The sequence below is a fragment of the Aythya fuligula genome, chromosome Z (genome assembly GCF_009819795.1).
Source record: "Aythya fuligula isolate bAytFul2 chromosome Z, bAytFul2.pri, whole genome shotgun sequence".
Taxonomy (NCBI): Eukaryota; Metazoa; Chordata; class Aves; order Anseriformes; family Anatidae; genus Aythya; species Aythya fuligula.
Window position 1 is genome coordinate 60,259,295 of NC_045593.1, and position 25,569 is coordinate 60,284,863.

Here is a 25,569-nt window from a genome sequence, read left to right on the forward strand (position 1 = left end):
GCTCAAATTACAGGAATTCTGTGCATTCGCCTGGGAGAAAAGGAGGTTCATAGGGCTGTACCCACAGGTCACATTCATTAGCAGCTCATAATGAAGATGTTTTTTTAATGATTTTTCTTTAAAATTTTCACACCTTGAACATGACTGCTGATAAAGTACCAAACCATGAGTTCACAAAAAATGTGAAATAAAACAAAACAAATCCCTGTAGGTTAGCTTAATGTGAGGGTTCTGCTGCACAACATATGACAAAAGCCTGACAGGAAAGCCCACCGTTGAGCACCTTGGTACCAAGGGAGGGCAGCCCACAGGCCCTGCTCCCACCACCTCTGAGGGCATGGCATGACTGATGGCACCTGACCAGAGGGTAAGCCAACCCAGTGCTCCAGTTGTCCCTGTTATTCGTCTCCCCATCTAGGCTGCTTCCATACGATTAAAGCATTACATGTCTATGGAGACACACTCTTGCTCTTGAGACATAGCTGTTTAAAACACCAGTTAAATGTAAAAGAAACCTGGTACTTTCAAGTCAGTTTCCATCGACATCAACACTACAATCACTCTTTTATGTGTTTCTAAGCTAACAGTTGCACTTTGTGTTAAAAGGAAGGAACAGCTAACAATACCAGACAATCTTTGCTTGTGATTATGGGTGAGCAGAAAGTTCCTGAGTTCACAAGAATTGTGTATTTGCATTTTTTTTTAAAAAAAAAGGCAAAACACAAACATTACATGCAGAAGAACCTACTGACAGTATTTCAAGATGTTTACAATGCGCAACAGAGATCACATATTCAGAAGAACTCAGTGCTTCGTGTGCAAAGCATTTTAGAAATCTGGCCAACTATTTGGATACCTAAGTGACAGCTAAGTACTTCTAAAATTATGACTCTAATTGGGAATGCTAAGCACTTCTGACATATGGCCTGTAATACTCAACCTGTTTATTTTACCTCCTTTTGGACTGGGATCAAGCCAGAACAGGACTGAAGAAGCATATGTGCAATTTTCATACAGTAATTTGTGCATGTTGTATTTATCCTGTTTTTAGGTGTTTAGTTTTTCATTTTTGAAAATGTGTATGGTCAGGTATATTTCAGGTCAGTCCTGTAAAGCATAAATAATGACTCCATTCAAATGCAGATGCACTGGAAACAGGATTTTTGATTTGTTTTGTTTTGTTTTTCAGAAGTCCAGTTAAAGTGACTCAGATAAATCATTTTTAGCATTCAATATACATAGTCTCAATTTACATTTCAAATCTGAAACAAAACTATCAGTGGGTTATTTATACCTGTAAATTAAAAACAAAACCATTTTGGTATGAAATGGCGCAGGAAAAGAAGTTACTTTTACAATCTTTTTTAATTCCTCACAGAAAGCTACCATTTCAGGGTCTTCCTTCTTCAGCCTGATGTACAGTTACTGAAGAGCTAGGGCAATTTCATGGGACTTTCTGTTAGCTGTTTTATGCATGGTTTTCAATGATGACTTCATTGAATGCACGTGTTTGTAATTTCAACTCGTGTTTATAAGGGTGTAGTATAGATTAGCACATAGATTTTGCACTTGGAATACCATATGCTGTTCAAAAGCACTTCATAGAATGGCGTGCCTCCTTGTGAAAATTCAGCCATACTCACACAGGTACCAAAAACATAATTTTAATTCACATTTCTAAAGCACATTGGTCCTCATCTTCAGAGTTGATACAATTTCCAAAGTTTTCTCTTCCTTTTCTGCCTGCCATGTAAGTCTGAGATCAAATTCCCCAGAACCTTCTTTTTATTTTTCACTCAAGATATTCTCTACCTTACTAAAATACGAAAGGTCTGGGCAGAAATATCTCTTCTCAGATAGACTATGGTATTAAAAATATTATCCCCAGATAGCCATTTATAAGGCCTTTTCCCAAACTAACTCTTGATGTACATCCATTAGACCAGTGCAAAACATAGAAGACATTCAGTAATTTGGATTATAAGTATTGAGTATTGAGTAATTATGAGTATTGAGTAATGAGTATTTTTTTCTGATGAAATGCAGCAGCTGATGTGGCTGGGCAGAGAGCAGTTCAAGGGTCTGTGAGTGCACAGGACCCTCAGATCACCCCTTACCACAAATGTCATCCATTCCACAGAATTAGGTGCCAGATAACTGCAAGGCTACTGGAAAGGGAACTATCCTCCCTCTGTTAAGGAGGCAGCAATAATATGGAATATTATATAATTTGGGAAAGTCCAGTAAAAATGAATAAATTATATTTTGCATTCAGAGAATTTGGGTTGCAAACCAAAATGTTTCTTTTCTAAAAAGCTCACATATTTCCTTATGGAAATGTGTTGGAGCACATTTGTAGAGAATGGCTCCTTCTGCCATTTTCTTCAATAGCAAAGATTTCAGTGGGAATGGGTCTCCTCTAATGCACATCCATTTACCAGGAAAAAGAGGAAGGGAACTATGCACAGCAGGGAAGGAAAGCTAAAGGGACAATAGTTGCATGTCTATCCTGAGCAGCATGGCAAGCAGTCCCATCTCTCAGCTAAGACTGAATTTATCTTCATCATTCTCATTTAGTAAAGAGTCAGCGACATGTAGTGTTAGTACTGTGGTTACGCTGTACCGAGGACAAGAAAAAACTATTGGGCAGTTCAGCTCAGGGAGGAGAGTGATAATCTACTGAGAGAACAATTAAATTCTCAGGAGGTACTTATACTACAAACATTTGATTTTTTCAATGGACTCAAAATTATTTATGTTTTTAATTTGACAAAATTAGCTTTTTATATATATATATATATATATATATATATATATATAACCACAATAGCTAAAGCCTTTAATGCAAAGAGATTATTTTTAATCAAAAGTTTAAACAGTATGTGACTTTTTCACATTACTGTTATATATATAATCTATATACATATGCATATATAAGACCATACAATCTGTATACACATAGTTGCTTAAAAAATATATGAAAAATACAAGAAGAGAGGTCAGTAAGTGGAGAATTAAGCACTGCTGCAAACATTTTGTTTTTCTTGAAAGAACAGTACTTCTGAACAAACATGTGCCCTTAGGAAAAGAAAATTAGCAATAGATCCTTCACTGAATAGATTCACTGCAAGTTTCACAAATGCTTATAGCAAGCCATGGATCCAATCAAGTCTTCAGACCCTGCTGAATACATCAGTTGCCCCATACTAATTTTTGGGGGAAGGAGGGAACAAATTAAGCACTGTGTCACAGGAGTTCCAAAACTTCAGTGAGACAGAATCACCACTGCTGAAATCAGTTTAAGTATGATGCTCAACAGAGTATTCTTAGTTCTTTAGTTCTTTATTACTGTTTGAATATTAGACATAGTAAGTTTCTCAGGGGAATAAAACTACCTCTACTGATTTTATCATGCCCTTTTCTTGTGAAATATTTCACTGAAAATAATTGGAACCTAATGATGCTTCAGAGGACTCTCTATGCAAGTGAAAAAATAATAGGAAGAAATGTTATGTTTGAGACTATACTTTTTTTTTTTTTTTTTCCACAGGATCCTTAGACATCCAATGGGAGCTGTCAGAGCCACCAATCAATTAATTTTCTAATCTCTCTGTAATGAGCTTTTTTCTCCTTCAACCCTTGTTTGTCTCCTTTGTAGCAAACTTGTGTTTTGATTTGCTTCATTTTCTAACATCTTAAAATGCAAAAATGGAAGAAAAAAAGGAACTAGCTATAACAGAATAAAATATAGCATGTCTGTTCTTTAATTTGTTGGAACATGATAAGCTCAAAAGGTAGTATGCTAGGAAATGGATTTTGTCTGTACAAAACACGTGAAAGTGTGAAGGTCATACTGGCAGTTTGCTCTGCATTTCTTTTAAAACCTCCAATATTCATTTTGACCTCTTTCTTATCATTCTAGTCATTTCTTCACACCCTGCACTGAGTTCATGGACAGCTCCCACAGTATTCCAGAGGACTACTTGCAGATGCACAGAATATTAAATGGTCACTTAGACTGTTTTTTCCAGGAGAAGTAAACAGGGGACATTAAACCATCTTGAGGAAATTAAAGGCATGATGGTGTGGGGAAGAAAAGAAGGAAAAACAGATTCAAAATGAAATAAAAAGTACTAGAATGGTTGTATTCTTAATTATCTTATTGGATATTTGGACTTGCCCAAAAATTATGAAACGTGGGTCTGGTTAGGATTTTAATCTCATTCAGCTTTGTTGATTAACCTGTTTCTATTCTTAAAATGAATTACACCATCTTGTGTCTCCACTGTATAATTTTATCAAGTAGGTGACAAATCACGCTGGCAGTGACAGTCTGCGCTGAAGTGGAATGTATAGTAAAATACGTTTTTCCTCAAATGAATTGTTGAAACCGTTAATCTTTATCTAAATGCCCATAATAACTGTTTTGTTCTGCATGGCAGTTGGGAGAAAAAAATGTCTTCCAGAGAGCACTTTGGCAGCCAATCTGCTTGTTAATAAAACCTGGAGAAACATTTGTGATTAATATAAATTACTAATTCCACTTTTAATGCCTAAACGTGACAGTGACTAATTTACACAGTTTCGCTTGAGCTGCCACTGAGTATTTCAAGTGGGACTGTGAACAGAATGCTGTTGGATTGGTGTATGTTTCTCAGCACAGCTACCACAGGTGCAGCACTGCAGATGAGGAACCTTATTTCTGGCAACCATTTCTAACCATGCTGGCTGATAGCTCTGCTTGGGCTGGGGGAAAAGGGTCATGAGTGAAACACCTTCTCATTATAAGTTGGAAGTGGCGCGATTTGTACAGATACGGGAGCTGGCTACAGTAAACTTCATGGCTACTAGGCAGCTGTTGCTTCTGCTACCTAGTTGTCAGCTATTTTTTAATGGTGCAACAGGAAGTATCTAAAATGCTTCCAATTTAAGTTTGAAACTCAGTACTGTGGCAGAGTGCAGGTTGGAAGGTGGGCACTTATGTGACTGTCACACAGATGCTTGGTTCCTAAAAGGAAATCTTGTGATTGCATGGATTTCTCCAGTGAGACCCTGACATGACTACAGCACCAGCAATGGCGCTGCATATCCATATCAAATAATATCCATATTTAGAGGCTTCAGACAACTAGTCTTAATATCTTTTTCTTGTAAATGTATTTTAAACGTGTTCTTACATGATTGTTCATTTGAAACTCCAGTAACACTATAATTTGTCCACTTATATTCAAATGCTAACATAACAATTTAAGAGGTCTTGCAAAATACAAGAAAATATAAGAAAAGATATTGTTAAACAATAACCTACTCAGCTCACATTTGAACTAAATAACATTGTCATGACCCTCACTGGAACATATATTTACTCCTGAATAAGCATATGCTTTGCTTCTGCATTTCTCTCTGAGAAACAAATGTATTTTCTACCCTGCTGAGGCAACGATGGAGCTTGTACTGTGTTACTGCCCCCTTCACCCTCTTGATGATGCTGCTTGCAGAAAGGACCTAATCAGATCCCACCTCCATGAAGCACCAATAAGAACTGTATACATAACTCCATGAACCTTATATCTCAGAGACATCTGAGGAAAAACGAGTTCATGACTTCTTTGCGCATCACCAGCCAGAAGCTGAGAGATGTTAATTCTAAGCCCTCTTCAACAGAAGAGGCTGCATTCTTTTACAGTCCCCAGGATGCCAGAGAAAGAATCAATGTCTTTTTCAGCCTGAGGCTACTGTATTTCTGCTCAAGTTTTCTCCAGCTGAAATACATGCACATTTGTACAGACAAGCCCTGCTGCAGCTCCTGCTAGGGATCCTGACTTTAGTCCCTGTTCAGGGCTGTATGTTATAGAATACCATAGCTGCATAGCTCATAGTTGAACATCTTCTGTATAATGCTAAAATATTTGAGAGGAGTAGTCCACATGCAGTTTTAAATGCTACAGACATCACAATACAGGAAGTATTACTGAAGACAGATATGTCAAAAAACAGGTAAGAAGAAATCCAAGCTTGTATCTTCACAGTATTTCCACCTACAACTTTTAAAACGTAGTAAGTTAAGCCATTCTGGTGTATTTTTCCCTGAACACGGTTTGAATACCACTAGGACTGAATTGTCAGGGCTCTTTAAATTGATTAATATACTGCCATTCTGATTACCCTTCAAATAATTAAGATCATTTCACCCCCAGAAGATCAGCGACAGTAATGCTATTCCACATACCCATTATCAGGAGCCTGGTTACTTTTGTGCACAGAGGCATGGCACAAGTGAGATTCTGATACACCTTCAAGCCATTCTTAATTCCCCAAAGCAGTGCTGTATCTAGCTGGCTATACCACTTGATTCTTTAAATATTAAATATCCATGATGTAAAGAGGAAGCCAGGGAGATTTCAGAGGCAGTAAAAATCTCATTTGGCCAATTATGTAGATCTCAGGATGACCTACTATTGTCCTGAGGGAAAGTGAAAACATTTGGAAGTCTGAAAAGATTTTTCTGATTTTTTTTTTTTTCTCTTAGAATAAAGCAATTCTATGCATTTCAGAACACTCTGTAAAAAACAAAACAAAACAAAACAAAAAACACTAAGATACCTAATTCTATGATTCTATGTAGTTTATATTGATTTGCTAAGAATCTTGGGACATAATAGTATCAACTGCATGTGGCCACCATTTTGAGCCTAGGGGCTCACTCATACACCTTGTTTGAAAAGTTTTTATTTCTTTTTAATAAAAAGAAAAAAAGTGAATTACGAAATATTCTCCTGTTTTACAGATTCCTCTAGTATCAGAGAAATAACTAGTTTAGAAAAAAAAATTACTTCTCTTCAATATGAATAATTATGAAAACATGGAGTTCAATGCTGAGTATCACCTTAAGAAACAAAGACGATCAGCAATTGTTCAGAATGTTCAAGCATTTGTTCAGTGAGGGAGCTTGGCTTTGGTCTATCAGTAGCAGGCACGCATGTACTTAATTTGTATCATGACACACAGACTGTGAGCAGAGGAAGTGCTGCCTTGGTGAGTTAGTCTGAGGAACAGGAAGACTAACATGCTGATGACATGGAGGCAATGAAGTACAACACTGTTATTCCAAATGTCACTGGTACGTTATTTCCATTTCTGTTGGCATCTGCTCCATGTTACAAAACGCATACTTCCAATACAACAGCTCATTAAACAGGTTTCAGTTTGCTCAGAAATCAAATTAGAACAGTTACAGAGTTATAAGTCCTCAGATAATTATTAATAATACTCTCCACTTCTATGAGTTCTTTCATCCAAGGAATCTACATGCTTCACCTTATTAATCTCATAACATCACAGTGAAGTACCACTGAATAAGAGCCTTACCCACCACTGAAGTGCAGCCACCTCTGAGATGTGAAGTTGTAGCTGTTGAACATCAAAACTGATTTAAAGCAAGGAATGATGAATGGTCCATCTGCACAAAGGATTGAAAGGGCTGCATTCAATTCATTCAATTGTACTTCCAGCAGAATACTGGATTTGCATACTGAGAGGAAGTTGCAATGGGATTTTTACAAGATCTGCAAATGTTAAAAATTACTGTAATCCATAGACACCAGTATGGAACATGTAGTAACCACTCCTCTAAGGCAAGGAGGTCACACACGGCCTTACCAAGTTCCTAATCCTTCTTGGTGGTCTTTTACCAAAGGTCTAATCAATCTACCTTCTTAACCTTTGTGATTAAATAATCACATAACAATGTTCACTATCTGCTTTATTTTCCTACAGAATTAACTGGTTTTCTTCCAGCACATTAGATGAGAAGGAAACAAGGGTGGATGAAAAAAAAAAAAAAAAGCTGTCCCTCAACCCTTCTATCTGTAGGCAGTCTCTCATTCTCCTGATGTCCAATACCAGCATTTCTGTAGAAAGCAACACAAGCCACTGGTCTTCCTACAAGAGTTAAGATACAATACGCTCATGAGACAGCTTTCAAAGCTACAAATGTATGGTATATCCTCCCCTCTTTTACATTTGTGCTGTTATCAGAATCTTAATGGCACTTGAATTTTTCAAGCACACGGATCCAAATTGTATTCTTTCAACTTGTTGTCTGAAAGACATTCATTCCCTTTGAAAAACTGAAACAATAGAGACCAGCACCTCCATGGGTTCTCTCTTCATTTTCTTATATGTATTTCTCCTGAGTCCCAAATTATTCAACAGCTTTTAATGCTCCCTTTGAGGATTTTAACAACAGTACCAACGTCAAAATCTATTAGACTCCAGTGATTGTTTCTGCTTTCTTTTTAGCAGGACCAGCACTTAATTCTTCTGATGCTTTCTAACAGAAACTAGTCCTTTAATCTACACACTAGGATAAGCATGAATTCCCTTTTAAAGGTCACCTTCCTTGTCTGTCTAATGTTATCACACAGAAATATTTTTTAAAGTACACATTTATCAAACCCTTTCAATTGCTTTGATTTCATTCAGAACATCTCAAGTGATTCTGGTAAACCAGCTATCAAAGCAGGATTCATAGAAGAGTGGCATGTCTAAGCCACTGCTGTCAAAGTAGCATCAGTGTTTATGCTGATCAGATCTTGATTGAAAGGTTAATGTGGGACCTTACAATAAACAACATTTCCCCCAAAGAAAAGTGCAATTAACACATTAAAAATATTTGTGAATCCTTCAGCATCCCTTAACAGTGTTCTTTAGTTAACCTTCATTTTTTTTAGCTTTTGGTATAAACTGGGATGTTTGGAGAGAGAGTTCCAAATGGGAACTTCTGACCTCATGTCTTCAAAAAGAAATGAAAAAATGCAAACACCAGCAGTACCTGCATTAACTAATACGTGTGGAAATGAAAACAGACAGCCTTTTTTTAATGCACTGAAAGACAAGTCTTCACGTTGAAAGCAAAATATTTGCTACTTAAGTCAACCATTGTCATCAGTAGAAATAATTTTTAATAAAAGTTTAGCCTAAGGAGTAACTACAGTGACTCTGCTGCCTCTAATATATGCCGAGTACAGTATGCCAAGGCTTTCTAAAGCTAAAGCCCAAACTTTGTCCCAAGACAAATCTTAGACTTTGAGTCCCAGGGCTGGCAGAGTCAAGGGGTAAAAAATATCCCAAACCAGGCTTCTTACAGCCTATATTTTATTGATGTGAGGAAATACAACAACAATAAAAAATACAAAGACAAAACAAACAAAAACAACAACAACAAAACAACCCCCCCACACACAAAAATTATGGTCTTTTTATTACAATTAGGGGCTACTTTTCATACAATTCCAGACTGCACTCAGTTGAAGAAGAAAAATAATCTGTTTTCATGTATGCATAGCCTAGTTTTGTCCATGCATATTAGTCAAGAACCCAAATAAAGATTTAGCCAGGTACTTTGTAAGACAACTAACACTGAAAATCTACAAATGACTACCTGCCCTAACAATCATATACATAAGTTAAACAAATGGGTATTTGCAAGAGATGTACAACATTTATCATAACTACAAGCAGAAGAACAGAAAACCTCAGTAAGAAAGTATTGCTAATAAAATGGAAACTATTTTCTCGCCCACAACTGAAAAGATTCTCTGAAGAACAATCAGTACTAGCTGCATCAATGAACATGAAGGAGCAATAGCTTCTTTACATAAAAGCAGCTTTAAAGCCAGGCTGACAGTGTCTTCACATTTATGTTGGTAAATGCACAGATAAAACATCTTTTTTGGAATTTCCAAACTGGTATAGATTGCCATTTAAGCCAAGGTCAATTGGTTGGTTAAGAGATTTGACTTTACTGGATAGCTTACAGTGAAATCATATATTCTAAGTGCTGGATGCAAAAAGGAAAAAAAAAAAAAAATGTGTTTAAAGAACATTATTAGTTTATTATTGCTGTACTACCCCTGCTGGGATACAGTAATGAAAGTAGATGTTGACTTCCTCAAAAAAAAAAAAAAGTAACCTAACCATCATGCCTAGTCACCTATGGCATCTGTTAGATTGATTCTAATATTCTCCAGACTGCAACACTGGTTTCTTTACATTACCTCGTATTTCCAGAAGGAACTTCCTCACATAAATCAGACTCAAAAATTGAGAAAAACTACACTTACACTCTCGGACAGCATCTCCTATCAGCAGACATACAGCCAGCAGTATAAGCCAGTTCTGAAAAAAGCAGTATTTCCTGGTGTATATCAAGATGAAAAAAAAATGAGGGAAGTGTTTGGGGGAGGAAGAGGAAGTTAGGGAGAAGACAACTTACATTTATCTTTTCTGATAGAACAGTATTATGGGTCATGGTCCTTCTGCTTTATGTTCCTATTACACCAATTCCATCCCATCTTACCTCTGGTGGAGTATGTGGACATCCCATAAATTAAACAATCACTTTGCAGTGAGTTGTGACTGTTTGTGCAGAACATTGACATCCACTAATACTAAGCTAGTGCTTGAGGAAGAGCAGTTAGCTCTATGAACCTGTTTAATATCACTCTTTGAGCACATGAAAAATATCAAAAAAGCCTGTTAGCATATGAGAGTTTACAGATTTCTCTGTAGTGTTCTCCCAGACAGCATTACAGGCAATTCAACCTTGTCTCTACAAAATCTCTAAATTCTTGCTATACTCAAACTAATCCTAAAAAAAAAAAAAAAAAAAAAAAAAAAGTACAGCCAAGCTGGCAATCTGAGAAGCTCTTCCAAGTTCTTAGCCACAGAAAGTCTTTCTAAAGCCTGTGTTAACTTTCATAAGCGGCCACTGCCTTTCCTACGCCAACTCCTGATTTGCACAGGGATATGCATGGTTCCTTGCTTTGATTTCTAAACTTTGCCCATAATTCTTCATTACTAACCAAAAATCCCTATCACAACCACCACTGCCACCAAACAGTGACTGTTTCATGTCCTCCTCCATCTCCAGTAATTCAGAGGTGAGGGCACCTAGAAAAGTGTTTCAGTACAGATTCTGCCAGAAACATCTCAGGAGAGAGAACCACTTAACATATATTCAGTATAAGTTAAAGGTAAACCTGTAAACAGATAGCAAAATCCTTCAAGATCTTGCAGGGAACTGAACAATAGCAAGATTGTGAAGAACAAAAAACCCATCTGGGTTTCTTTAGGAAAAGGGTATAGGTATATACAAGTAACAGTAGTCAGTGATCAAATGACTAAATAAATAACATATGTAAAATCTTGGAGGATAAGATGATAAAAATAGCATGGATTTGTTAAGAATAGATCTTGTCAAATGCTGAATTATTTGATGGAATAACTAGACTGATGGCAAAGAGGAAAGCAAATGCTACAGCTTAATATTAGTACAACTTCTGCCACTATGTCTATAATACATTACTCTCAAGAAAAGAGCAATGTGGACTAGCTTAAATCAGGAGAGGAGCTTGCTTTGGAAATTGTTGTCAGAATTCTTCATTAATCAGTACTAGTCTAGTTCTATCTGTGTCTTCATCTTTTGATTTCGTCAGCTCTGCGTTTTGCCAAACTATTACTGATACTTTATTCCATATGTACTACATTAATAAAAATAAAGCATCCATAATTAAGTTAAAGGAATGAAAATGATACCCTCATTTTGAATTTGATGACATTATATATTTCATGACCTTTTTTCCCCTTCCTTGCTTCTGAGTTCATCTTCCATTCCATAGTACCTCCTCCATCTTAACCTGCAAACCCAAAGTTCTTTTACCTTCCAAATGGCATTAAAATCACAGTTATACCACTAAGTGGTTAACTTCTGCTTTCACTAACTTACTTTCAGTTACTGCTGTTTCAGAAAAAAATACCATTTTGTCTGATATCAGATTAACATACAATAACTTTAGATGACCGTCTGCTAAGAACTATGTAGAAACTGAGACTTTGTGTCATGATTTATTATTTACTTTCCTGACTATGCACTCCCTAACTAAAAATTAATTTCTCTCTAAATATCTAATAACATGTTTTTCATTTAAAAGGAAGCTCAAACAGTACTTGTTGATCACATCTGCAATGATGAATTCTGTTCTTTGATATGAATTTGACATCAGCAAGCTAGATTTTTTTTCTTCCATTGTATTTTTCTGGCATGACTATGCAAAGAAGGGAGGTCTAAGTTCATGTAAGCAATATACAAAGGTATTGCATAATAAAAAAAAGTGGCATTTTCAGAAATCAACAGTTCAGAAAAAAGATAGTGATTGTTCTCAAATTACTGCACTTCCTGAAAATAATAGAAGCAAGAGATACAAGTCACCTTCTTAAAAGGTAAAGGGAGAAGACGTTCCATAAACACTAAAAAAAAAAAACAAAACAAAAAAAAAAAAACAAAAAAACACACACACAATAATTAAGTTAAATACCTAACCAACCACTTAATCTTTTTGTCTTCCAGACGTCTACACTACATGACATATTTTGTGTCCTTATATATCCTTAATACAACAGGCTACATTGTCAGCCTCCTCTGTCATGCAGAGGGGGCAAAGGTTTAAGATCTGATGAGGAAAGACAACCTTCCCTGACACAGCACTGATTTCCTCACCATGTCTGCTACAGAGAGGTAGCAGAGGCAGTCTCCTTAGCCTGCACTAGAGCCTGCTGACAATTTTGATGAGGAAATAAGGAACAGTGTTTCAACATCTCATCTCTTCAGCACAGACCAGTAGAAAAACATACCAGGATGGACAACACTCCCCAGAGAAGCTTTTTGCCTTTAATTGTTGCTGTGATGACTGTAACTGCAGCATTACTGACCTTGTTACTGTCCCCAGCAGACCAAAGGCTGAAAGGGGAAAATACTTACAATAAAGAAAAGGAGGAAAAATGCCTTTGTGTCTCTGAAACATGGCTAAAAAATTAATTTCAGTGAATACCAGGCCAATAAGCTACAAGTAAATGAACACCTCTTTACTGCTAATTTTTTGCTATTTTACCTTTCATTAAAAAAATAATTCCATCTAAACTCAGTTGAATATCATAAAGCCCTTCATACTTTAAAGCACTTTGGAGCAATTATTTTGAAGGGAGCCCTTGACAGTTAAATGAGTCAGTTAAATGAATGTTATAGAAGATACATAATGATTTTTAGCAAAATATTGAATTTAACCAGAAACGAGGAAAACCAGGCATAAGCACCCTGGTGTATTTGAATAATAATGTCTTGCATGAGAGTTCAATGGATTTTGTATATTCTAACAATGAAGCTGTTAGCTAGATAGACCAACCTGAGATTTCTCTCTCTTTTCTTTTTTTCTTTTCTTTACCTTCTTGTTTGATTTTAACCTTTATAAAACATTTCTGCATCTTTTTTTTTTTTTAAATTTAGAAAATCAATATGGATTTTTTTTTATGCTTGCAGGTACTGGTGTCACAACTCTGCTACATTTTATTGCAAACACATGATGGTAAAGAGATTTCATTCCTTATATTGAGTATGTCTGCTTGTTTTAATGATAATAATGAGAAAGTGAATTAAAAATAAAACAAACAAACACACAAAACCACAAAATCCAGTGTTTACATGAGGTCCAATATTAGAATTTTTAGCAATACAAAATCCCTGTTTAAGTTAAGAGGAAGTTATGTGAGTAAGAATAGGCACACACAGTATAGAATTATTTATCCTAGAACATTATCTCCATAATCCTAATTTCTTAGTTTGCTGCAAAATCTGAAATGGCATCAAGGCTTTACATGACTTAATATCAACATATTACAAAACATCACCATATTTAAAATCGTAAGCAATATTACTGTCAGCCATTTATTATTATTATTATTATTATTATTATGCTTCAGCACAAGAACAAGGCACTGTTCTTCTGCCACTCAACTGCCACCCATTAACAGATTTTATTTGCGGGAAGAAAAAGGAACGAATTGAAAACAGTCCACTAGGAATGCATTTCCCTGTAGATTTAGAAAGGAAAAGGAAAAACCTCAATGCTGAACAAATGAGGCTGAAAAACAGGGATCATACATACTGAGTTTCTCTGGTGAAATGAGGTGGAAGGTCTGTTTCACAGCAAAAAGGCCAACCACACATATAAAGGCAATATTTATTGGGACCTACAGTCTTCCTAAAGCTTTCAGCTCTCTAGCTGAACACTAAAAACTACCAGAAAAAAAAATAATACTACTGAAACCATCACAACCTGTTAGGAAGCAGAAGATTCAGGTCCAAAATAAGATGATGAGATGAGCTCTTTGTTGGGGGATCAACCAAACAAAGCAAAACCCCAGTGGGCTCCGAGCTCCCCTAGGTGCGGGTGCAGGCGCAGGCTGGCAGCGCAAGGCACTGCTGCAGTACAGCACAGGGTGAGGGCCATCAGCGTCATCCCTCCCCACCCTGCGGCACCCCACATGCTCCACGCTGCCTGAAACCGCTGCTACAAGAACACAGCAGGATGAGAAGGAAGGAAGCAAAAGGCAACATGTGGCTTGATAGTAGGAGTGCTTGCCACGGGGAATTACGGTTTTGAATACTGCTGGACATAGGCAGGTATGCTGCTCAGAAATCAGAGACCTGACTTTCCCTGGATGATAAACTTTACAAAGACAAGAATACTTAGAGTGAGCAATTAAGAAAAACAGAGATAAGAATACTGAAACTGGGCAAATAAAAACATCCAGGAATTTCACACACAAGCTATTTTTCCCCATATCTGGGGAGAGCTTCCACCCTTCCCTTCTCGCCTCCTCCACTTCAGTGTGTTGCAATAAACGTAGCAGTCCGTTTTGCTTTAAAAGTCAGCCACGGTTCAGCGAACAGGCTGACATGCTATTTCATGTGAGAAAAGAAGCTGTGATTTAATCTCATTTCCACTAGCTAGATTCCTAGCTAATGTATCTGGGGATAGTTAAGCCTATGTTCACTGTAAAACATCTGCATTGGCCCTACGCATTTCCACAGAGCATAGGTGAAAAATTAGCTAGGTTTCTTGCACTTGCTAGGCAACAACGGTAAATCTCCATATACTCACAGATGTAGAAATACTCCCGGCCTGGCCTGAACTCAAATCCTAGTGAGAAGGGCGTGAAGAGCTGGAATTTTTCTGAGAACTTCAGCGGTCCATTCGGGGAGTGTGGCCGATTACACTCCCACCTCTTGAACCCTTTGGAGGTGTGATCACAGGAGCTGTAGCCATCAAAGTTCACCATGTACAGAACATAGCGTTCGGTCTTATCTTCTGGCACTGAATCTTCATAGTGAGGGCAGAACACATCCAGGTAGTCATTGATGCACACATCGATGTGGTAGTCACCCTGCTGGAATCTGAAATCAAAGAAAGAGTTCAGACATAAGCACAGTTAATGCAGGATGACCTTGTTGCAGGATAATGTTCTCGTAAAGGGGGCATCAGTAATGTCATTTCATTTCACATTCACTCTCGAAACTAACCCTTAATATTCACCAGAGCTATCAGAGACTGCTTGTGCAGGACTACGGTTATGTGACTTTCTGGATAAAGGTTTTGTTCTTTTTTTTCTGACAAAATGAGTTGTCTCTTGCTAACTCACACCAAGTTATAGACTGTCTCTCCCTATGTCTTTATTGAATAAACAAAATCTCTGCTTTTTGTTTATTTATTTATATTTATTAAATTGGAGGGAGAAGCAAGAAGAAACAAAGAAGCCAAAACTGTATTAGCCTTCCCATACCAGTGCCTATATAAACATCTACATGTGCAGAAAAATAAGCAACCCAGGCATGCCCTTTTCTGTAAATCAGGCAGTAGTCACCCCTGTATTAAAAGCCGACTTGACTATAAGAACTTATAGTTACTGCAAGAGCACAAACAGGTTTACTTTCTTCATGATTAGCAGCAGTTTGTCAAGATGCAAAGAAAACCCTGTATTGCTTTTTAAAGATATTTGAAAAGCACTACAACTCCTTTGCCAGAAGTACATACTGGAGACATTGCTCTGCTCAGATAAAAGGATTCTGGGATACGAATTATCAGCTCTCAGCCTAAGGTGACAGGTCTGAATAAATGCCAGCTGAGAAATGCAGCACAAGGCACCAGCCCAGATGCACTTTATTATTATTACTATTACTGAGGAGACCTCAGAGGCGTGGGATTTTTGTTTTGTTGGGGATGTGTATGTGTTCTTTTTCCCTCCCTCCATGTTTCCCGTACATTACTTTTCTAATGCCTGCCGTAGAATCTGGAGGAAACTATGGGAACAAATTCACTGCTTCCATGGGAGCTTATACTGTGATGGATTTAATGATTCCATAAAGCAGGTCTGTACGTCTATCAAACTCCCTGGGGCTGCCTAAGAAACCAACCACTGACCTGCTCCACGTCAGGCAACTGGGCTACTTGTAGTTCCTCTCTTTCGCGGCTGCAGTTGTCAAGTGTACCACACAGCAATAAAAAGGCCATGACAGATTTAACTATAATACTTCTTTTTAGCTGAGGGGCATATTTTAAACACCTGATGGGCTTGAAATCTGCCATCTGGAGCCTTCTATCTAATTTCAGAGAAAAAGCAATGATCTGCTGGCCCTCCAAGGATAAATTCAGAGCAAACTATACCTTTTCATATCCCTACAATAATTTAGCTTCAATAAAATAGCTTTTTAACAGAAAAAAATTGAACACGCATCAAGGCATGATATATCTGTATAATTTCAGCCAGTGCACAGACTCAGAGTTCCATTCTGAAACAAGGAGAAGTCTTTCTTTTCTTAAACACAGTTTTTTCAGGAAAATTCACATTTATCTAAATCATTAGTTAAAAATGTATTTTGTACTCCACTGCTTTCAAAACCTGTCACACAAACAGATGCTGTCTTAACACACTTGCAAAAACATACTGTTTTGAAACTGGTGCCTGTTCTCTGTATCAGTTAACAGCACACCATTTCTTACTAGTAACAAAAGCAAATATCTAATTTAAAAACTAGAAGGCTTTATTCTAACAATGATAACTGTTTTTGTTTAGGTTGCATTTTTTTAATTACATTTTTAGTTTGATTTTGTAACTAGTAACTAAACTGGTAATTAATAAATATGTGCATATGTACATTTATTTTAAATTTGTAGGTTTCTTATTCTCAATCCCACCTCTCAGACCAGCCTCTGCCTTCACAATAATGCTTAATCATGTTTTTTTGACAGAAACTACAAGCGTTCCGAACTAAGACTAAGAACTAGATGTAAGTAACTGTAGACATTCAGGATCAGACTGGTTTCCTTAACACTGGAGTTTAACAATAAAAATAACCTCATGCAAACTGCTTTTCCAGACTCCCTTTAAGTCAATGGAGAGAATAGGGACTTCGAGTCCAATTCATCTGACCTGTTTCGGCCCAACTTGCACTGGGGTGAGACAGATCTCACTCCAGGAGCAGCTATTCCTCTCCTTTAACTACGAGACTCCAGGCAGACAGACTCTATACTGTGAATGGCTGAATTTGAAAGGGTGAATCTGACCACGCAGTTGGAGATTATAAACACACAGAGACTGAATTTGTGATCTCACCTTAAATCCAAGTTTGCAAGGAAATCAAACCTGAAATCTGCAACAGTGACCTGTGCTCCAAGCACTGCACACAAGGAGCTCACCTGACACCCTTTTGGCAAGGTCCCCTCTTGTATTCCTGTTCAACAAACAAAACCACAACACAACCATCCCCTTTGGCCACAGGTTCATTCTGATTTCTGCTTACCCAAGTGCTGAACCAGCTGAGCGTCCCAGGATGCCCTTGGCCAGCCAAGCACAGCTGGACGCAGGAGCAAGAAGCAAGCATGGGCTGCAGAGCCAGCCTGAGGCCCAAGTACTCAGCTACATACCTTTCATCCTGCTACCCTTCCCTCCCTCATCACCTCTCTCTCCCCTGTTCTGCCACTACTTTCAACCCACAGACATCTGAGGCAGCCTGCATGAATTTGTATTCATGCCTCTAAAAACAGAGGAAGACTGTGTGTATTTTAAGTGATCTGAACTGGCTGATCTTAGCTGATATTGCTGGCACAGCAGTGAATGTGCTCCAGGGAAAACATGTACCAAGGTATTTTATTAAGTGTCTCTGAGCAAAGTCTCTTCACTCTGTAGAGCAACAGCAATACTGAGAAGAGGTTATTAGCCAACCAAGAAGCAGAAAGCAGGTATTTATTTATTTCTTCTCTCGTAATGTCTTAAAGAACTCAGTAATCAAAGACTCAGCATGAGTACTTAACAGATGTAGAACAAATTTTGTTTTTCCTAAAGAGGCTACAAAATCTGCATTGTGCGTGTTGGAGTGAACACTGAGAGAGTTCCTGCTTCTACAATTACAAAGTGTTATTTTCCTGACGAGAAACCAAAAAGGCTTCTGACACGAGCAGGAAGGCACAAGGGTGGCCATGGGTAACTCACACTAAAACTCATAAGCTCATACTCCTCAAAGCCATTAAAAGGAAAACATTCCAGAAACACTTTTGCAAGAATTTTAAACCAAATCCAGAAGGAAAACACTTACTGTTTATAACGGAATGCATCTTAGTAGTAGTGTAAAGTCAGGTATGGGAGTGAAACCAAAGTTCCACTTCAAATGAAAGTATTTATCAGTGTTTAGCCACACACACGTATCAAAGAGCACAACATGTAAAGGGAAGGTGGGATCTGTTTACAGATATATTTGGAGAGATGACAGGAACAAGACTTCCTACAGACTGTATATAATAATAATGCATTCCTTCCTTTTTTCAAGTCTCTTTCAACATACAATGCAAAGCTTATTTTTCAACATGTCTCTAGCAATACTACTGACTTTCCTTTTCTTTTCCTCAGTTAGGTTTTCATCATGTCCTGGGAGATTCATTCTGGACCCCTGTGCACTTCTGGAACCAAGTTATCTATAAAGTGAACTTTATAGCTTCTACTATGAATAATGACAATATTATTTAAAACAAACAAACAAAAAATCTTATCTAGATTTTGCATAACAGAATACAATGGTGTGGTGGAAACCAACCAAAAAGGCTTCCCCAAAACTCAGGGTCTGCAGATCTTCCCACAAATACTGCCATTTGTCTCCCTGGACTCTGCCTTACACATAGAAAAACACAGTTACTCTTCAAACATAATTAACCTTTGTTTTGTGCCAGGTGGCATTCAAACAGTGTCTTGGAAACTTGCATAGTACAAGGCTATCTATTAAGCAGTAGGGCTATGAAAGCTATTTTCAAGACAGAGACAGATAGTTAAGTAGTTTATAAACCTAAACATTACCATAACCAACAAACCATCAGCTTGCTATGCAAAACTTGCACACAGCTTCTAGCAAAGACCGTCCCTGTGAATGTTTCTGGGCTCAAATGCCACTGCACAACTACCCAGGTATTCACAATGCAAAGAAAGAAATTCACAATAATCTTAACTGGAGAACTGTAAGACTAGCAAAACATTTTCAAAGTAATTTTATCTTCTATATTCTGTTTATCCATTAATGGAAGTGAAAGTACACAATCTGTATGCACACTTCTCTTCATAATTTGAAGTTCTGAAGCATATGTGACTCATTTTGAATTTAATAGCTTTGCTGGTCACTGAAACAAGTGACGATTTATTTAAATAGTTATTTAGAATGCAACAACAGTTTTGTTTGTTGGGTTTTGTTCCTTTCTTCCGTTCTTTCTTGCAATAAACACTATAAAAAATCCAGTTTAAAAACAGCACAAATAACACTAATTGCCCATTATCATTTAGATAGATAAAAAATTGCAATAGCTCCTGCTTTTTGCTTCCCATAAAAATCTTATTAGTTATATTCTATCAACCTTCCTGTAAAATCGACATGCCAGATGCTCTACTTCAAGATAAGTGTACTGGAAAATTTTCTTTTTACTTTGTCAACCTTTCTTTATTTTGAGCCTGTTCTATTAAATGCATGCAGTAAGGCTTCATTGTGAAACTGAAATAAAATAATAAAATAAAATAAAATAAAATAAAATAAAATAAAATAAAATAAAATAAAATAAAATAAAATAAAATAAAACTGCTTTAACTATGAATTATGAAATTCTGGTCTTCGAGTCTGGCATCAGAAATGATCAGATGCAAATAGCCCAGATTCTGCTGCCTGGAACACCAACAAACAAAGGACACTGCTACAGCTGAATGTCTTATACCAGTTGCCCTCCTCGCAAATGATAATATAAAATGCAAAGCAACATCAACAAAATTCAGTAAATAGAATTATTCTTTGCAAACCATAATTAGCCATAGTTTTCAGAACACAGCAAAAAGATACTTGTTCTTTTCCAAAGGAAAGAAGGCTTCTCTGAGCAGCACACATGCACACCCCTGCAACTGCTGGTCACTTGGATCCTTATTTTTATTTTTTTGGCCACTCAGCAAATTTTATATAAATTTAAGCAGACAGACAGTTCTCAGAGAAAAGTATATTCCTAAAAGTATCATGCAAAAAGAAGCTAGGAGATATCCTGTAAGTGTCCCAAAAAAGGCTGAACTGCCATTAAATGCTAGATGACAGAAACATTTTCCACAAGTGCTACTATAGCCACAGAAAAAGCTTCAACCAGAAAAATATTGAAATAGGTTGAAAATTCAGTTTATTTTTGTTAGCTAGTTATGAAACTACTTGGATAATTTATTAGTATTGGAGTTGGGAGTATAAAGTAGGTATCATGTATATACAATGCAGAGACTAGTACAAAGTAGGTATTTGTATATGCAATAATACACAAAACACAAACATTTTCTGCAAAACTTGACATAATTTAAATGACGTAACGTGTCATTTAAAACGACAACATTTTATTGCTCTTGGAATTTGATAATGTCACTTATTTACCATCTACACTGAGTTCACTCACATTTTTTGCGTGTGTTTAGGTGGCACGCATAGTGCATTACTCCATCGCAAACTCTACTCACGTGCTGTGACTGTAACACAGCAGGGTAACTTGTGCCTCGTTATTCTTTCTTCTTTTAGACAGCCCAAGCCCTCTCATTTCAACTAAGTTAAAGCTGCTGTGTGTGATGGGGGAAATCTTGTGGCTGTTAATTATCTGAGGGGTTGTGGGATTAAGTGCACCATTTTACTGCAGATAATTTTAAAGATGCTATTTCTGTGGTATGCAAAAATAACCTCTTTAATGCTCTTCTGTTCTTTTCACTGGCTTTGTCACAACATTTAATAAACTCTGTTCCCATAGCTCTGCTGACATCAACAATGATTCTGATGCACAAACAATGAAGTAATCAAAGACTGATTTTAATTTTAGCTCTATTCTAACCAAAAGAAAATTCAACATCTCCCAGATGCTAAGAGAAGTGGGTTTACTAACCAGTGACATTTTAGATCTCTAGCAGGATATTACCACCCTGAGCAAGCAAACAGGAAAAAAAAAAAAAAAACAACAACAACAACAACAACAACAACAAAAACCCAACAGCTATTGCGAAGGAGCTGTCTGTGACCTTTTGGTCCTTAGGTTACAGTTTCACAAGTTAAGACAAGCTCAAAATACCATGAAAAGAGCCTCTATAGGAAGTGAAACACTGACAAAATGACAGAGAAATAACTAATCAAGGCTGTTCAAAAAAAGAACAGCATTCAAAAATTATGCCTAGACAAGACTGCAAGTTAAGTACACAATGTAGAAAGAAACTTATTCTCTTGTCATTAAGTTCTCTATTCAATTACCATTTACTGGAGTAATTAAACACTGGGAAAGGATGCCAGGCTAATTGTTAGATTATGATAATTACCCAGCTTTGCTGTGCTACAGCTGATCAAAATAAGATGTGGTCACACGCACTCAGCTAAAGCTTCTCTGCAATCATTGGGCTTCCATGGGAAACTTATTACTATAATAAGGCCACTTATTACTAGTTCATTATCAATCAGGCAGAGAAACTTATTATTTGCAACCTTCGTTTTACTTTCCCACCCACTGTGCCGGAACAAGTCTCCCAAAAGGTTGCACCCAGGTCTCTGCCTTTGGCTGGCTCCCTTCCATCACAATTACACAGCTGAGCAGAATCAGGCTCCTGCACTTGACAGACTTCATCAGACTCCCAATTACTGTCTCACAGACAGTTGCAAGAGCCTATCACATTTCTCAAAAGAGCTGAGTGATTGCTATGAGATTCACCCCATACCTGTCTGTTGGAGATCTAACTTCCCCTTTTGTTCCTGCTATGTCCATTCCCTGCCTGGCAGATTTTCACACTGCTTGGATTGAACCTAAAACCAAATATCCTAAACAAACGCAAATTAGAAAGAACAGAATTGTGTTAAGCTGGGCTTCATGAGAAAAGCACCATCATCACATGACTTGCTTCCCCACGGGATCTCATGCCCTTGTCCCTTCTTATCAGCCAGCGGTACAAGAGAGACATTGTGTTTTCTTATTGGGAGGGATGGTTTTCCTTCTTGCTGAATAACAGGATTCTGGTCAGTTGCCATCCTATCTGGTAACTTCTACTGCCTATTTAAATGAGACACATTACTTCCCCTGTAGGGAACAGACATGGGAAGGAATATGAAACAAGTCATCTTCAACTGGCATTGAGGCTTTTAAAGAAAAGAACTTGTTAAGCACCACACAGCTATGAGGGATACAAAAATGTTTGGCCAAACCAGAAAAAAAAAAAAAAAAATCACCAAAAAATACCAACCTCATGGCAATTATTTTTATTCTGTGCTGATGCAAAAACTAGACCTTTTGAAATGTCAGAAGCACCAGCCCCTTCATAGCCAATTGATTTGGAAATTCTCCTTGGATATGACAGGCCAAAGTTTATAACATTGGTAAGGTAAGGTGAGTGCTGGAGCTTCACTGTCTGGAACTTCATTTCCCCTGTGGAAGGCTAGTCTGTAGCTGACCATTTAGAACCTTTCAATCCTCTTAACTTCCAAAACTAAGAAATCTCATCAAAACCAGTCTACTAAAAGTCTTTAACTTTCTGGAAAAAGTTTATATATACATACATATCCACATATTATTATACATATATAATATATACTATTATATAATATACCATCTCCACTTTCTTAAAAAAATAAAACCTGACTGTTGAAACTAACATGCCTTGACTGAAATAGAAGAAAAAAAGCAAAAAGAAGGTCTGCATCTGAAAGGAGGAGGTTTCTATAAGCAGAATCATGGCAAAAAGACTGTAAAACGCAGGAGGAAAGGAGGAGGTTTGAATGGGAAATGGGTATATTTTATTTTAAATTTAAGAGTTTTCTCAGTGACATATATTGTGTTAATTCCATTAACATGAAAGACTTGAAATACCTTGTTTTCAAATTTCAGTTGTGTCCTAAGTTACCAATGGCATCAAATGTATAAGTACAGACCCACTTTTATTTATTTTTATTCTTTAAAAGCTCTTTAAGGAATAAATTGTTCAAAAATATGTTTACTTCACTTACTGTTAATAATTTCCTCCTTACACTCATAACTGTGTTTATTTGTACAGCTGGGTCCTATATTGACTTTTTATAGCTGGCACTGCAGAAAGATATATGTTCAGTGATAATGCAAACATTAAAAAATAGAAACTAATTGCTCTTCCCTGAGTGGATATGAAGGAGGGGGGAAATAAACAAATCAACATTTATTTCGCACCTATAAATCTGAGAGTACTCCAGAGATTCTCAACTACTGCAACACCCTCACCCACTTAACTTCCCATCATTCTGAACCTCCTAATCGATAAGCTGGACGTTTTTCATTCCGTTTATTAAAACTTTCCTCAGACTCTGCATTTGTAAAAGGACTTTGGTTCAAAGCTTGCATACACAACCTTTGCCTGATCCCTCAGAATTTCTGTTTTTCTGTAACTTCTAAAGAGAAGCCTGGAGGCTTCAGTGGCACAGTCGTGCCATGGATGATAAGGGTGGCAAGGGGTATAGCATGTCACAGCATTGATCCCAAGGAGGTCAGGCTCTCATTCTCAGCTGTCCCAGCTTTGATAGCTTTAATCCCCATGACTACAGACTGTACCTGGCTATTGATTTTCCATTGCTGAGGGCATTTAACTTGCTGAGATGGATGAAAAGAGAAGGAGGGAGGGGTGGGTAAAGGAAGAGTTATTACTCTGTCAAAGGCATCACTTAGACTCACAGGATAAGCTTCAGTGTTGAAGCCCCAAGTAACATAATCTGAAGGGTACCACACCCAAGCACCTAAAGGCAGCCTGAATGTGTGGAGCCTCTGTCCACTCACATTATTTCTACCCAGTAATACTATTCTGGAGTCCAACAGAAACATTTATCCAACTTTATCTGAGGTGCACTGAGGAGATCTGGTAACTACTACCCACATATTCTTTAGATGTAGTCATAAATACCATCCACACATGACCCTACATTTGTCTATTTCAGACACTAACACCTTCCAAGGTATCAGCTTCATCTTTTATGCCATATTCATGCTTGAAAATACAAAACCCATCTCAACTATCTCTGTCCAATGCCAGAAAAACTGTAGGTGGCTAATTTGTTAGGAAATCCACCTTTTTAAAATAAGCAAGAAAATCTTCCATTATGTCTGAGGCACTAACACCCACTTTTTGCACAGCCAGATTTGTGAGAAAATAACCTTTTCATAGTTTAAATTATTAAAAAAAAAAAAAAAAAAAAAAAAAAAAGAATAGGTATGCGTACAACTAAAGAGTCCAGACTGGAGCTTTCTAACATATGTTGACCATGTGTCTCACCCAGAAGACACAGACTATCAGCCTTGATGGAATGTGATTCTGTGACTGGTATTCACTAACCCTGCCTGAGGCATATGCTGACATCTATTAATGGATATGGAGAACAATGCCCTATCTGCAGAAAGGTCTTGCTTCTCACACTCGCAAAATGAAAGAAAAGAACACTTGCACAACATGCACGTTGACCTGCACACTGAATGATAGAGAGTAACTGCTGTCTGTTTCTATGAGGAAAGGTGCGTAACACAACTCAGCCTTGCAAATTTATTTTCCTACTAATACATTAAAAGCAGATTGCAGAGTGATGGCTAACTCATATAAAATTAAGTCTCCACCTCTTCAGTACTCCAAGGGAAAAAAAAAAAAAAAAAAGCTCTATCCATTTGCACTAGTAAATAAATGGGTGGTATTTGAGAACACATATTTTCATAAAAGTGTATATCCATTGCATATACACCTACAGTTGCTTTTGTATTAGAAGTGCTTTCCTCCAATGTTAAGATATACCTGTTTATTATTAGTCTCTCAATACCTCAACAAAGTTAATTTCAAATGTTGTGTGATCAGCTTAGAATTTGAAGTCTCAAGACACCCTAATAACTTGTAATTGCTAACATTTAGCCCTTCATTCCACAGTATCTTGGTATATGAGAAGAAACTTAAACCCCAAATGTTTCAGAGTATTCACATACACTGTGTATGTGTTAATATGCTATGGTCATAATTCCACATCCTACAGAAAGAAGGAATGGATCCAGATGAAATATAAAATAGCCTGAGCAAAATGTGAAGAAAATCACGTAACAGAACGAACAGATCCAGAAACATAACAAGAAATTCCAGTATTAAAGCACAACTTGCCAA

At 37.2% G+C, this 25,569-nt stretch overlaps 1 protein-coding gene across 2 annotated transcripts in view; it reads right to left on the bottom strand.

Moving 5' to 3' along the window:
• Nucleotides 1-25,569, bottom strand: part of EFNA5 (ephrin A5) — a 210,344-nt gene that overhangs the window by 21,232 nt on the left and 163,543 nt on the right. For both annotated transcript variants that reach the window (XM_032206489.1, XM_032206488.1), the window contains exon 2: nucleotides 15,000-15,292. In XM_032206489.1, coding sequence (XP_032062380.1) covers nucleotides 15,000-15,292 — 293 coding nt within the window. The remainder of the gene's footprint in view (nucleotides 1-14,999; nucleotides 15,293-25,569) is intronic.